The sequence below is a fragment of the Calypte anna genome, chromosome 1 (genome assembly GCF_003957555.1).
Source record: "Calypte anna isolate BGI_N300 chromosome 1, bCalAnn1_v1.p, whole genome shotgun sequence".
Classification (NCBI taxonomy): Eukaryota; Metazoa; Chordata; class Aves; order Apodiformes; family Trochilidae; genus Calypte; species Calypte anna.
The window spans coordinates 117,407,375-117,423,676 of record NC_044244.1 but is presented as its reverse complement, the minus strand read 5'-3'; the positions used below and the strand labels follow the sequence as shown (position 1 = coordinate 117,423,676).

Genomic DNA, 16,302 nt, shown 5'->3' with positions numbered 1-16,302 from the left:
GTTGTCAAAATCTATGTGCAATTTGTTTTTAATGTTGTGGACCTAACACCTTCAAGAGGCCAAAGCAAACCCACTATGTTCTGTTCAGAAAGAACAAGAAAACAGGATTGATAACAAAATCTTCATGGCAAGAAATTTCATCTGTTGAGCCAACACTGAAAGTTTAAAAAAAAAAAAAAAATAGAAAACAAACTGAAAAATCAATTGTTCCATTGCATGTGATTCCAAGCATGTGATGCTAGAAAATTATTGTCATCTTAGGCATGGATGGAATGGATTATTTTTATAATACATTCAACTAGGTCCTTAGCAAAATGAGCTTAGCAACAGCCACATTCAAACTCAGAGGAGCCACTTAAGTCCCACTTTCAGTCTGTTGCTGCTTTACTCCTGGGCTTTATATGGGAATGAGAAAAATTATGTGAGAGATTTAATGGCTTTCTGCTTTTTTTTGCTAGTCTAAATTCCCTTAAATGTGAAAAGATAAACAGGAAACCCTTCCTGCTTCCTTAGGAGTTTCTCAAAGCATGACCCAAATCAGGACATCACAAAGCTGAAGTCATAAGAGGCAATTCTGTCAGTCAGAGACTGCTGAGAAGCAGTAGCATCTCTGGTTTGTGACCTACCTGTATCATTATGAAGCACAAAGAGAGACTATTATGGTCTCCCAAATGGGACTTCGTATGGAAGCTCTTAAGGAACTCCTTTGTGCAAAGGGAACTTCAGGCTGCTAGCTAAGCTTGTTTTCTTACCATGTGGCAACATTAAAATATAAAAGCCAGAGCACTACAGTCAAAGGTGGTATGGTTGAAAAAGAATACAGAAACATCTCCTCCACTGGAGATATTGTGTTTCCTGTGATATTTCCTTGTGACTTATATCTAAAAATAGCAAAGGTTTTTAAAAAGATTTTTTTTTTTAATCTGAAAGAGAGAGCACAGGGAAAAAGTATTTGAGAAATACATTTGTCTTAAACAAAAACATGAGAAAATCACAGAATCAGAATGATCAGAGTTGGAAGGAATATCTAGAGATCACCTAGTCCAAAACTCCCACTAAAGCAGGATTGCCTAGGACACATAACACAGGACTGCATCCAGGCAGGCTTTGTATATCTCCAGAGAAGGGGACTCCACAGGCTCTCTGGGCAGCCTGTTCAATATGAGCTTCTGGAATAAAAGTTGAATCTAAATTGTCCTGGCTAAACATTTGTGAGACAATTGAAGTGACTTTCCTCTTTAACAACTGTTGGGTTATACCTGTGATAGTTATTGTCTCCAAGTCAAGTCTCAGCTTCTGAAGATGGAATGAAAAATACTTGCTGAAAAACTAATTTATCATCCTGACATTACCATCTATCAAAAGGGGAGGCCTACTGTTAAGAAAATCAAGATTATTGGCCCAGGGATTTTTTGAAATGAAGGTTAGTTTAAAAATACACATACCTGAAAGAGGTTCTAGGCATTTTTAGCCCAAAGCCCCACATATTAGTTCTTTTTCTGCAATTTGCTGTGGTGGCTGCGGTTTTCATTGACTCTGCCTCTGCCTCTGACAGTCCTGCTTGTAAAGAGCCCATCCAAAGCAGAAACAATTTGGGTTTCTTTTCCTTCCCAACCTATGAAGCAGTCTACTGAAAAATTTTAATATCTTTAGGTTAATCTTAGATTGTATCATGGCAGATAGTATGTAAGGAGCAACATACAATTATCTCTCTTTAATGTCTTGCAGTTGAACTATAAATCAGCAGCTTGGAAGTCTGGTGAGGTAAAGGGCTTTTCATGTGGCGTTTAATGAATATGTGGGGGCAAATTACTTCAGCACTATGCTAGACAGGAATAGCTTCTAAAAAAATACAACAAAGAAAAACATAATGAGTAAGAGCTAAGCTTTTTTCACAATTAAAAAACACCACCAAAACAACAAAAAATTAAAGGAAGGTACTTTAGCCACTCCTGTAGATATCAATCCACAAATTCAGTCAAAGTTCAAAAGCTACAATCTCTCTCTGATCTGCTTGCAAATGATGTGGGTTTTTTATGTGGAAAAGTGGTTGTATGTACCCTCAATTTACACACTGATTGCCTGGAGAACTTACTCAATATGTAATTCAGTCCTGTGCAATCAGCATTCTGCTCCACAGCATATGGACAGCTCTATTAATGAAGAGGTATAGCTGGGTAATCACATTCAGCCACTTTGTATGATGTTTGCATTATAATATCTACTGGAATGGTAATACCCAGACCTTTCAAGTCTACATCCACTTAACTCCAACCAGAGAGAATTTGCACATTGTGACTTCACAATTGTATGGATGAAAGACCTGGTGGCTTGCCAAAGACTTCACAACACACCACTCAGTGCCGAGACTAGAATTTAGCAGATCCCAGCTTGCAGCTACATTTAAGGAAACAGCTTTTTATTTTTGTTGTTTAATTTGGCCTAACAAGCTATAGGAAACACACAACAAGTCAGGTGTGATTTGGTAAGAGAGTGCAAGACATAAAGATGTGAAAATATGTTTGTAAACTGTGGGGCAGCATAGCAGCAGGGTGATGCTTTGTGATTGCAAGGATGGAATCAAGAGGAATGTCTGCAATTCACCCTACACTAAGGGAAGTAGAATCTGTAGAATCTGATCATATGATCAAAAGTTCATGTCTGAAAATATATGGTGCCTCCTTTTTTTTTTTTTTTTTTTTTTTTAGTCACGTTTATAGGAGAGCTCTCAAGAACTGTCTTAGGATTCTTAGAATGTGAAACTTTGCTTCAAAACATGATCAGCTTCTACCCCACTGCCTACTGGGCTCAGCAGATGACTGGCAAAACAAGTGGGTTTGTGAGGAATTGTCACTCACCCATCACACCTAAGAATTTAATAGCTTTCACATCTTGCTGCTTGGAAAACTGATATTCTGACAGTACTTTTTTCTGATGTAAATGGAAAGAATTGTATTTAGTTTATGAATGAGAAATTTTGATTGCATCTGACTTGGCCTTTTATAATTTCACCTTGAGGCATTAACAGTACAAAAAAATAGCATGCTTATAAGTGTGCAAGTATTTTCTGTGCATAAGTTTCATAAATGTTTTACATTGTACAGTAGAAGAAAGTCCCATATTTTAGTACACTTAAACATTTCACTTTCTTGAGCCTCCATATTAGTAGATGTTGATTATGGATCTCAGACACTTCCCTCCCCTAAAACATCTTTGATGACTCTTCTTAAAAAAGGGTGGACAAGATATCTGACAATTAGCATTGCTTCCAACAACAATATTTTTTTTGCACTGATGAATCTGTGGAATCCAGAGCAGGTGACAAAATGGTGTATGCTAACTCAAGTGACTAATGGTGCAAGTGTAATTTAAACTGCCCATACAAGATGACATTTCACTAACCACAAAAGATTCACTATTTCCTAATTACAACGAGCAGGTTATTAGCAGGCTGATATTTTTAATTAGAGCTAATACACTAGGAATTTACTTTGATTTTTTTTTTCCCTCACGTTTCGAAGTTAGACAGTGCCCTCTTCTGGAGATAAGCGCCCATAGCAGGAGTTTGCAGAGTGCCCCAAATGTTGCCAATTAGATAAAACGAACAAAAAAACCAGTGTCCTACTTTGCTGAACGGATTTGCTGGTTTCAAGAAAAGAAACTTTCTTGTGGTCCCTCCTTACATTCTGCTCTACTTGAAAGCGTAACAAGAATTGTTCTTAGTTTAGATGTAAAAGAACTTTTGAGTAATTTAGCATGAACCCAATTGGCTAGAGTTTAAAGTGCAACTATAACATAGCAAGCAGCAGGAACGTGTAGTATTACGTATTGCAGTATACTATATAGTTTTTATAAAATCAGTTCGATATAATAAGAGCATATTCATCTTCAGTAATAGAGCTGCTAGAGAAATAAGCAGTTGATTCTTACTTTTTAGATTTTTCTCTTTCCTGTCTCTTACATTAGTTCACAGTGAAAAATTGTATTTAGACTGAGAAGTTTAATTTTTTTCTTTATCCCCCTTGAGATTTTTTTTGTTTGTTTAGTTTTATTCTATAGGGCTGGTTGTTTTTGTTGAGGGGATGCTAATAAAAACTCCAGTACTATCTGTTTCACTTAATAATTCTACTATCATGCCTTTGGAGTTTTCCAGGGTCCATACAAAAAGAAAGCTGTTTATGCAGGACCTAACTTAAGGCAGAACATTCTTGAGAACTCACAGAAAAGATGGCACAGAGAGATGGATTTCTCTGGTAGTTAATTTAAAACCTAAATTTAAATTCCCTCAAAGTTAGACTATAAAACCCTGATAGTTCAGCATTCACATTTGAAAACTGTAGAAGTTTTACTGAATGGATATGGAACATATTCCATGTAATTAATCTAATCTTTCCTGCAAATAATGGAATAGTTACATATCCATTCAGTAAACTTTTACAGTTTTCAAATACTTCTGTAGTTTTTCCTAGCACAGAAAACACAGAGAGAGATTTAGTGTTTAGGGTTAACCGTGAGTGATTGGTATTAACAGGCTGACAGGCTGTTTTGTACATTAGCTTACATACAAAGCAAAAGCAGCTTATTTATTTATCTGCTTAAATTTTGCTTTCTAAACCCATACAGACTTCATAAGAACAGACCTGTCCACGCAGAGCAGCTGCTCTGTGCCAAACTCAGCATCCTCTGACTACTCACTTCAGAGGTGCCCTAATAGAGAAAATTGCAGCCCATCCTACAGGATGCACCCCCTCATCATCAGGGCAGATCCAGAGCAGAGCTCAAAATGTGCTTTTAAAACACTCTGTCCACTCACAATATTGCCCTTCAGCCAACAGGGCTTTGACCATTATTTTCATGTGCTGCAGCTGCAAGAATCTCTGCTCCGCCACGTGAGCTCCTCTTCCCTTTGCAAAGAAATGCCTTTGGGCTCTGGAGTCACAGACCTCCTCTTTATGGTCACAGTTGGTCATTGGCTGGTCACTGAGTCTTTCTTGATGACCTGCCAGTGAACTTCCCACTGATTTTTTTGTGAAGACTGGTCAAGGTAGATAGTATAGACAGGATAGGTAATTCATAAGCATATGGACTGGTGACCGTAATCAATACAGAACTACTGAGGCATTAAATCCTTCCTAATTTCTTTTTCAGGTGTAAATATTTCATATTGAATGGAAGCTTTGGATTCTGTGTTTAAAAACATGTTTTAAAAGGTCATATATAAGGAGTGTACTTCTTTAAGAATTTAATGAGGAAAAAAAGTCTTACAAACTTATTTTCCAAAATTTTTTGTTCTTAATAAAATCTGTTGAGTATTAAAAAAAAACCAAACAACAAGCCCACACCTATATGTGCTAACATTCACCTATGAAAGGCTTAAAGGCCTGCGTAGTGCAAAAAACAGCTCTCAGTGGGTGCTGCAGGAACCTGGAAAGCTTTGGTGGTTTAGAACCCATGGTGACTAATCTTAGTGAATCATGAATAAATTGGCCAGAAGCTACAGTCCCTCCAGCTGTGATCTGCGGAGCTCTTAAAAGCTAAAATGTTTCAACTGGGCCTTGACTTGGTGACGAAGCTGCAGAAAAAGCCCAAGAAGTGGCAGTGATGCATTAAGCACCACTCTGCTCTCTCAGACTGTAAGGTAATGCCACAGGGGTTATCCAATTATCACAGAAACTTTTTTTTGCTTTAGTTACACCAGGTACCTTCTCCTGTTTTGAGAGTAATCCACCACTGCTGTAGTTCCTACCCTTTCCATGTCCCTGAACATATATGCTGGGCTGACCACTGTGGCCAAGATTTTTATAATCCTTTAAGGCTTTGTATTTTCATTTTCACATGCTCATGTATCATAATTGTGATGCAAAGCAAACAAACAACAAAGCAGCTAGTTTATATCTGCTTTGTAACTGTGCTAAAAGCTGGGCTTGCATCTGTTAAAGTGTTCTGGGCACAATCAGGAATGTTATCCTGTTCCAGTACAGATTTCCGTACACTTCACCCACACTAAGTGGTGTCCCAGTGCTCAACTTATTCTCCACAAATGGCTTTGAGATTGCAAAAATTTTTATCTCCAGTGCTTCAAATGGCAGTTCTTGACCTGTGTAGAGGTTGAGGGGGGATGTTTCTATGAGATTATCCTGACCATTGCTCCCTGGGGTGTGAAAACAGGAGCTGTGATTGTCTTTAGAAAGAGAGTTCTTGCCCTGTTGCTGAAGATCTTCATCTTACTTTTAGTATCTTGGCTCTGAATGCAATTTTTTTGTTTGTTTGTTTTGTTTTTAATTATTTTTTCCCCCAGGAGCTGTGGTCAGTCATCTTTAAAATCCTAAGATCAAAAATTGAAAGTGTAAATAAAATATGAGTTTGGTCTCAGCAGTAATATATACTCCATGAAAAAACTCTCACGGGGGGGGGGGAAAACACATTTCTTAAATCACAAAACTTCTTTAATCATTGTGTAATTATCCACTAAAGAAATGCACATATCAGTTTAGAAGGTTTGCTGCATATTGAGACAAACATCTTCAAAGCAGTGAGTGGGAGATCTTTAACTATGTGGCTATCCACAGCAGAGCCAGCTTTATCCACTCTTACCAACACTCAAGAGGTGCCAAGTGTTTCAACCTGTTTGAATTCCTGTATATACTCTAGCTGAAACTCCAAAGCCAAGAGGTACTAACACAATGTAAGAGACTACACAATGAAAATAAATCAAAGTGCAAGTATATTTCTATTTTTTTTTACTTCCATTATAATGATTAAATAAGGAACTTTGCACATGTATAGAATTTCTGCTCCCTGGTGTGTGTACAACATACAGAATGAGTTCACATCTTCCTTTTTTCAGTGTTTAATACTTTCCTGCAAAGATAACATAGCGATGAACAACCATCTTTCTACCAGCTGTCCCTTGGAAATGATACCCTACAGCAATCTACCTGTCTCTTTGTAGAAACCATTGCAAAGCTGAACTAGCACAGATGTGATTGAACGTCTATTTTACCTAACTTTTATCTGTCTTCTAAGAAAACACAGACATCTTTGGTTAAAGTTTGTGCTTTTTTGGAAAAAACAGCCTTTCGTTTTCCAACCAAACATAAAAAATGTGGTGAAACAATACAAAATTGAATCCTATTCTTCTGTAACATTTAATTTCATTTTATTACGTCAACTTTTAGAAGATACATTGAACAAAAGTTGTAAAACAAGCAGATAGTTTTGGACATTTTCAACATCATCTGGAAGCTGTGGGTCTCTACAGATATAATTTTTCTTAAAATAATCAAAAGCAATTAATTAAAAAATGTTTTGCAAATTTTGAAATAACATTTTCTTATATTCTTTCTAACAGGCGGTTCTGCTAATTTAACCTGCCGAGCTTTCTTTGGATATAGTGGTGATGTCAGTCCTTTAATCTACTGGATGAAAGGGGAAAAGTTCATTGAAGACTTGGATGACAGTCGAGTCTGGGAGAGTGACATCAGGTAAAAAAAAAAAAAAATTTCAGTCACTATCTTTTTTTGATAGTAAGTGGAATACTTGTTATCGCAGACTAACTCAGGAACACTCTGGTTCTGATCCCTGTTTTTGCAACATTTACTCTTTACCTTTTCAACTCTACTGGTAGGGTACAGAAAAATGCTCACCTCAGCCAGGTCTGATGTTACAGAGCTGCAAAAGCAGAATAACTGCCTGACAAGTACCATAGCAGGACTGACTTGAATTTGCATAGGGACTTTTCAAACTGTGGCAAGCTACAGTTAGAAATATTAAGATAGCTACAAAGATGAAATACGGAAAAGGAAATATATCAAGGAAAATAGCTTGGGAGATGTATTTTAAAACATGGAGCCTTAAATAACTGCTGAAGTGTGGCTTCTCTTTTGGAATATTTTGATTTCTTCTCTTTGAGGAAAAAAGTATTTTCCTGGAATGTTATCTGGCCTGTGAGAGCCAAGCATCCTGTTATGTGGGCTGCTTATATCTGTTGAATTACTTGTTTTAGAGTGGATCTGGCAATGCATGTCATGTCCTTTTACTGCTCCTAAAAGTGCTGCTTCACTTTGAAATTAAGAAAAAAGTGATTTTGTTCTGAGAATTATATGCTTGACATAGTGTATTAACTTTGACCCAATATGAAGTATCTACTTGCATCTTAAGAGATTCTTTTTTCTTTTATAGTTCCCTAATGTGTATATCACTGTGCCCATATATACAACTGGCAAACCCAGAAGTAAAGGCAGATCTAGATGCACGTTGCAAATGCAGCTAAATAATCACAGATGTGTTGTCTACAGTGATTGTCTATAATAGAACAAAATAAGCTTGTTTGCACTTCACCTATTCTATGGGAGTTTATTATCTCATAAAAAGACATGAAGTCACACCCATTTTTAGTTCCACCTGGGATTTCTTTAGTGTAACCAAAGTAACAGAGGCAATCTCTTTACCAAAATCAAGAAGGTCATATAGACGTTCAAGGTCATCTCTATATCCCAGATACAGGCAAAATGGAAGCATATTTCTCCTCAGTGTACTTCAGGTTTATTAAGTAAAGCTCAAGGCCACTACACTAAATGGCACAGGACAGCCATATCAACTGAACTTCACATCTCAAGCTCTTCCTAAACCTTTCAGCCAAATGTTGGCTTCTGCTAAATGCTTCCTAGCTCTTTAGCTCTTGGGATTCTGAAGGCTGATAAACAGGTGACAAGAAGCTTATTACAACTCGCTTTATTAGTGAAAGGATGAGCAGGAAACCTGGCTTCCACTTCTTTTGTCAGGTGTGACATAAGGGAGCATCCTAGACCCATTTGTCACTTTGCTTTGCTGGGTTTCTAAAACTAAGAGGTAAAGAAAGCAATTCAAAGGCAGGTGGATTCTTATAGAGGAGGTCTGTTATTTATCATCTGTGTGACAAGTGGCATCTGGTATGGCAGTTTTTTCCACTAATTTATGATATAGTCAAATCTTGTAATATATTAAAGAAATAATTTTTCAGACCCTGTCATGAATACACTGTTTCTGAGCAGCATGTTGAAGAACTTCAGAAAGTGCACAAATAGTGTGTTTGGCCCAGACTCTTAGTGTGACCCTACACCCCAAAATAACTCTTCAGTTTTCTCACTTCTAACATCTCAAGATTCCCCATGCTACTGATCAGGGTCTCCCTCAGAACATGCAATACTGTATTATCAGTCTGCACATCATACTGCTTAAAGAAGACAATTATCTGAAGCTTTCATTAACATTTACAAAGCCAAACCTCCTCATTAGAAGTGCAGAAGAAAAGGGAGTGATATAATTTAATTAAGATTTCATCAAGCCATAGCCAAATTTGAAGCCAGAGAGTTTTGAATTGTAAGTAGCATTATTATGCCATTATTATCTAATGCTCCACAATGATAGAAGCAGAATAGCAGCAATGGTTGCTTTTTCCTCAGGGTTCTCAAAGAACATCTCGGGGAACAGGAGGTTTCCATCTCATTGATTCTTGACTCTGTGGAAGAGGCAGACCTGGGGAATTACTCATGTTATGTTGAGAATGGAAATGGACGCCGGCATGCCAGTATTCTTCTGCATAAAAGGGGTAAATATGAAGCTTTTCTCCATGGAATGGTATATGATAATGGCAGTCAGTTTGTAGAGCATCTTTCTGATACAATGATGAACTTTGGGTTCCTGAGATATTGGTAAGCAATGATTACTTTTCCCCAGGCATTTGTACAGCTTTCAGACTAGAAGAGAAATGTTGTTTTTATCTGTGTCTGTCACTGGTAAAATACAGTAATACCTTTTAAGTGTATTGATATAAAAGTCAGATTTATTAATTAATGACCTTTAATAAATACCCAATTGAAAGAAAAATAATAGGAAGCCACAATTAATAAAAGTTTAATAATTTTCTGTAAAAAATAAATTTTACAAAAGCCAGCAAAAATACATTCCACTTATATCATAAATACCACCTAAACCACATGCCACTGTAGTTCCTGCATAGCCTGACCGTGGACATTTTCCTTCGAAAACATTTGTTTCATACCAGCATTTCTGAAGTGAAATGTCATGACTGAAACTTCTAGGGACCTTCCTGTTTCTACCCACCACTCACATCCCATGATGCCATCCTGTCTAATGGCCACAGCCATGTCCCACAGAGATAATTATGGAAAAGCAGAGAACCTCTTGCAACGCTAGGTTCCCAGATCCACTTTGTTCACTTTACCTCCCAGAGAGTGCTCCACATGCCTGGGCCTGACACTCCCCATCTTCCTGCAGCATCCTGCTGGTTTAAGAGAGCAAAGAATAATCAGAAGCAGTGTCTGCACTTTGCTGTTATTACTGTGCTTTTTTTAAGACTGTTTGTAAAGGTGAACAAGCCAGATTCTTAACAGTGGTGCTGAACTGCTTGTGGTATCTCAGTTCATATCAAAGCAGCTATGTCTTCCCTAATTTAATCTTGTAGCATGCAAAGCCTGTCTAAATTTAAAAGGAAGCCATAAATCAAGATAGTGTGACTCATTTATTAAAATGTATTTTTCTGTACCTCCAGCTAATTGAATAGAACTCATTTGCAGCCATTTTTTCTGAACTCTTGTCATTGCTCCTCAAGAGATGCAGATGTAAATAACCAGATGCCCGATATTTGCCCTATTTTGTTGAATTTACTGAGATGAGAAATCGACTTCTTAAGTAATTGAACCTCAGCAATTTACTGGCAGGTAGTCACAATCCCAATTCAGAAATCTTTGAAATCAAACAAGAATTTAACATGAAAACCACTGAAATCTTATGGCTTGTGTTTAGCAATTAAGTTACTGTATGGAACACATTGAAAATGAAGAAATCTTAAGGCTTAAATTACTTTTAAACCAATAATTAATGAACTGCTATGTATTCAGTCACATGTTGATGTTGAGTCCTTATTTTCTCTTCCATGCAAGCAGTAACTCTAAGACTGAAAACACAGAAATCTTTTTTGTTCTGTGACCACCATGCATGAATTTTGAAAAGGTCTACTTTCCTTGCTTCCTTTCTTGAAGAAATCAGTATGTCAAACACTCCACAGTATGTAGCCTCATGATGACTTGCTTAAGAAGAAGTAATCTCAATATTTAATTGCCTCTTTTTTTTCTCTTCAAGTAAGGTTGAATATGAAATTGTAGTTTGGAAACAAAATCTGCTGTGCCCTCAAAAAACAAAAGGTACCTGTTAGAAGCCTACATACTTTGCATGTTGACAACTGTTTCAGTGAAATGATAAATTAACCATGACAGATAAAATTTTGAGCTAGTCTCTCAGGTCTCCTAGGAAGAGGAGCTTTGCACTGCTTGCTTAGTCTTCTCTATGTCACCATGACAACATTTCATTTTAGGTTTCCTTGTTTAGATCTAAATTTACTCTGCTAGGAAAGAAATAGGTTTATATTAATTTCTGATTATTGGCTCACTTAGAACAATTGAGATCTAAAAATTAGGTAAATTTACTTCCTGAGCCAAAGGATTTGCAGAGGTATTAGCTTTTACTGGTTTTGTAGCTAGTGATTTTTTTTTCCCAGCATTATAAGCCAACAAAAATGCTGAATATAGAATATTCACATGATACCTGAAAAAGAAATTAAAATCCTTCTTAAACTTCCTATGTGGTACATTATCACCAGGATCAGAAGGGACATTAAAGCCTTAGTTAGAAGCAGAGATATTTAGGGCTAAACGCTGCAATGGGAATTCAGATAAAAAATTTAAACCTTTCAAACAGTCTTAAAATTTCTGTTTTGCCCTGGTACACGTATTCTCCATCCATTTAAACTGATGGGGTGAGCTTTTGGATGTGCCTGCCATTGCACAGGAACTGAAAAGGCAAGGAGTTCGGAGTCTAAATCACCAGCAAAAAACTGTATAGATCTTCCACACTCTTACCACTGTTCAGTCCAGAAGGGACACACACTCATCCCACAAAAACCACAGGAAGAGTCTACCCAGCTGTGGTCCCCACCACAAAACCATGCCTGGCACATTCAATGGGAGAAAGAGGGCTCCTGTTCCTTCCCTGGAAGAGAAACCTGGGTCCTTCACTTTCCTGAGAGGAATTTTAGGAGGGGAATAGAACACTGCATCCCTGGACTCCAGCACCACTTGCACAGGAAAAGCAACCTTGGTTTGGAATTCCAGGACAGGGAGAAAGTTGGGACGCCTGGCACCACCCTGTAACTTAGTTGCCAGCACTCTATATCTCAGGGAGCTGAGCCCAGATTTGCTCCTGGGATTGTTTTACTTTCTGTGTTCCAGTGGAGAAAACCTATGATCTATGTACTTGTTCATCCAGCTAACCATTTTTAGATTCCTATCTTTCCTCAGACAATGTGCACAGGGAGCATTTAACTCAGGGATAAAGGTGGTAAAGCATTTTTAACATGACAACACCGATGCTGTTTCCTTTTCTGGTTCATTTCTACAAAATTTATCCCCAAAAAATGAGAAAAAGAGAGATCAGAACACAGGAGATTTAACTTTCATTCTTTTCCTCCCACTGTTGACCAGATCTCTTTCTATCACCTTTACCATTGTGAAGCAAAAAAGAAATCTACTCATTATAATCTAAAGGTGATTTTGTTACTCATTAGCAAATGCTATTATCTATCAGCTGTAGCAGTCTCAGGTTAAACTTCAACCAGGCAGAGGAACCTTTTATAAATTAATTTTGAGAGTATTAGTGACAGCAACTAAGCACAAATTCATTAGTGACAGATCAAATATCACAGATGATATAAGGGGTGGATCACATGCTGTAATATGGGGGGTTTTTTCTACAGGTTATTAACTCAAGCCCATAGCCCATCGATGTAGTAGCTACAAAATGTAATGCATAAGTAGGAAGTATCCTCTTCCACAATGCTATGAAAAGTATGACTTCTATGCTCACTCAAATCCTTTGTAGTCTCATTCAATCATAGACTATGTTGGAAATAAAGATTATCTAATGATGTGATTACTTTTCTGTAAAGTCTTGTCTGCATGTCCACAAGTAACAATCTAAAGGAAATATAACCTCAAATTCTATCTTGGCATTATTTTTTTTTTATGTTTACGATATTATTTTAAAAGCTTAACAATAGACTTGTATTTTTCATGGGACAGAGACAAGAACTAAGAGCAGGTAACATATTTTATGCATTTTTTTTTCAAAGTATTTCCTTCCTTCCCATTTTTTCAGTGCTATGTAACTTCCTGTCCTGTTCCTCTTGTGTGGTTTGGGTTTCTTTTCCTCTGTTACAGGTGTTCTCTGTGGGCGTATATCGGTCTTGTTGACCATAGCCTCACAAGGGATCGTTGAAATATTTTTTTTCTGTTGGAACAAAAAAAAATTTCACTGAAATAAATTTTTCAAAGGAAAATACATATTTCTGAAAAAGAAACAAATTAAAATTTCCTATGGGAAATGCGTTTTGAGGAAACCTACAAACAAGTAGCCATAATTTAAACTCATAATTTATTAATATATAAACACCATATAATATTTCCTGTACAATTTAATAGCAAATTTTGAATACCAAGTAATTCTGAGTTCTTCATAAAGTTATTATCAATAAAGAAATTGCTGATGAGCACCTTAAATTACAATGTCACTCACCTCATAGTGTAAATCTCTTTTATTACTTGAGATCTTGAACAGGTTTTCTATCGCATGAGCATTTGCAGTCACTAGGACACAATTTCACACAGTAGTAGTGATCTTTTAGTATTGACAATTAAGACCTTAACAAAAAGGAAAAAAAAAAAAAAGTTCTTTTCTAATCTCTGCAAAGAAACTGTGGTATTACAGCTCCCTTTGCCATAGAGCTTCACTCTCATGTGAGATATGAGAGGATGAATTTTATATTTCAGCTTTTAGTAATTGGTCCTAATTACCTGAACACCCCAGGAAACCACTGAGTCACGGTAGAAGCAAAACTGCTGTAAAGCTCTGACTCACTTGGTCAGTTAAGACCTTACACAGTGTATAAAGCACTCAGTTTTCATCCTGCACTGCAGGCAAAGCTTTTCCTTGTTCCTCACAAGGTTTTTGAACGGGAATGAAAACTGATTTTGTGGGTTTGAATTTTCATCCCCCTATGGCCCTTGAGGAAGCCTTCAGGTTGTCACTGTGCTGAGCAGTGCAAAGGTTCAGTCCTCCAAGGGGTTTATGACATAGGCACAAAAGTGAAATATTGTCTTCCTTCCTGTCTGAAACCTAACCAAAAATTACTGGGTTTTTTTGTTTTGTTCTGGTTTGTTTTTTCTTACATTCAATCTCCTCTAAAATCAGTAAATTAGTAGAATACAAAGACTGCTCCCTGGCAGTTATTCTTCATGAGACCATTTTCTTCATCAGTATAGATTTCCTCATCCTTCAGAAAATTGGATTAAGGTATTTCCAGTTAAAAAGGTCAGATTACTTAGCATGTTCTTAAACCTAAGTTTCCTCTGAGAGTGTGTCAAACGGGTTGGTTAGTTTAACAGATTTCTCTCTAAAACAGGTTTTATACCATTTTTATCATAGTTCTCCTCTTTACATAATGTTTAAGTGAAATTCTAACCTTGATTGGCAAGGGTGAATTTTTTTTTTAAATAAAATGTCACATATTGTTCCCATAATCCATGCAGAGCTAAATTATTCATTAATGCTATCCTAAGAAAAAAATGTAAACAGTATGTTTTATGGTCTTACATCCTTGGAACTTGGTACTCCATTTCCCCCCACATTTTAGCACCTCCCAGTACTTCTTACATTCATTTCTTTCAGAAGATCCAAAAGAAGGAATTGTGTGGGTGGTCTGACTTCTGCAGTGCAATAAGCAAATAGAAGCTCTCCTATCAGTAAAGTTTTAAGCCATACACAATTAATTTATTTGGGGAAACTAACCAGAGATCAATGCAGTTCCTCATGATAATGACTTTCTTCCTACATCCTGAAGTAAAAACTGCTTTTAAAATTTAGTGTTCTGTATTTTAATGTAGCAAACTTCAGTAACATTGCAGCATCTATTTTTTTTCAACCTTATCCTCTTTTGAGCTAAAATACTGTTGGAGATAATGTAACTGTTCTCCTGCTGGGAACAGGTGTTCTTCATGCCTCAGAAATTATAAAAATGCCATTGGTAAAAAATATATATTTCTATTTTAATAATTTGCTGTGTCTATTCTAATAATACTGAGAAATCCAACAACACAAAGGCTCAGATATGCTGCCTGCCATAATAGTAAGTTAACAAAATTCCTGTCTTGTGCTTGCACATGTAACTACATATGTACCAAACCAGGCTAGTTCTTTTTCATTGATAAATTGGAAATATATACCATATATCAATATAAAAAATAAAGTGAGATAACTAGTTCTGAACAGTTCTAAAAAATAAAATGAAACTACTGCACTGAAATCCATACTGAAAACTGTAACTAAATTTAGCCACCTTAAGTCAACTCTGCAGACATCTACAGGCATGGCCTATACTGGTAGAAAGCATTCAACTTGTGCTAAAAAAACATTTCATAATCAAACTAGTGAACATACCAAAGCTGTTTCTACTGGTATCAGAGGTATTATTGATGGCTAAAATAGCAATTGGTCACTATTCACAACAGTATCCATAAAGCCATTTAGGTACCTTAAATACAAACTGCTTTTGTATGTCGTGTTGAAACAAACAAAAATTCTTAAAAAGGAGAGAATAGATTATATATATATATTTATATGCATATTGGATGTGCTTATGCTGTACAAAGCTGTGGTTCCATATGCTATACTTTGGAAGGTTTAACTACAGCCATGCCATAATGAATACTGTATTAAGCTGGGGGAGGAGGGAATAGGGGGGGAAAAGGGGGAGAGGGAGCAAAAAACCACACATATTTCTCCATTTTTTAAACTGTGCGTATGGGTTTCTTTTTTCCTAACCTAAACTGTGCCTACTGGTTACTGTTGTCGTCTGAAATGACACTCAAGTATTCGTGTGTTAGGGAGCCTCCTTCCTTTGAAAGAAACACACCTGCTTATAATCAAAGCTGCACATTTCAACACATCAGTCTTGCACTGGTTGTCAGTATCTGCCTTCTTTATCTTATCTCAGCTGTCATCACAAGACCTCAATATTGCCTTCAACTGGTCCCCTTCCAAATTATACTCATTACCCTTACATTTCACTAAATAACAGAAGCCTATGTAAGTATATGTAGACAAACTGAGAACTGTCTCTAACAGAACCTTGTAGCTTTGTGAGTTAAACTAACCAAGACAAGCAGAGAGAGGAAATTAGTTTAGTCCACA

General features: G+C 36.7%; 1 protein-coding gene across 1 annotated transcript in view; it reads left to right on the top strand.

Annotated features, from left to right (window-relative positions):
* IL1RAPL1 (interleukin 1 receptor accessory protein like 1) overlaps positions 1–16,302 on the top strand; it is a 574,062-nt gene that overhangs the window by 541,663 nt on the left and 16,097 nt on the right. The window contains exons 6-7 of the mRNA XM_030459987.1: positions 7,352–7,484; positions 9,444–9,589. Coding sequence (XP_030315847.1) covers positions 7,352–7,484; positions 9,444–9,589 — 279 coding nt within the window. The remainder of the gene's footprint in view (positions 1–7,351; positions 7,485–9,443; positions 9,590–16,302) is intronic.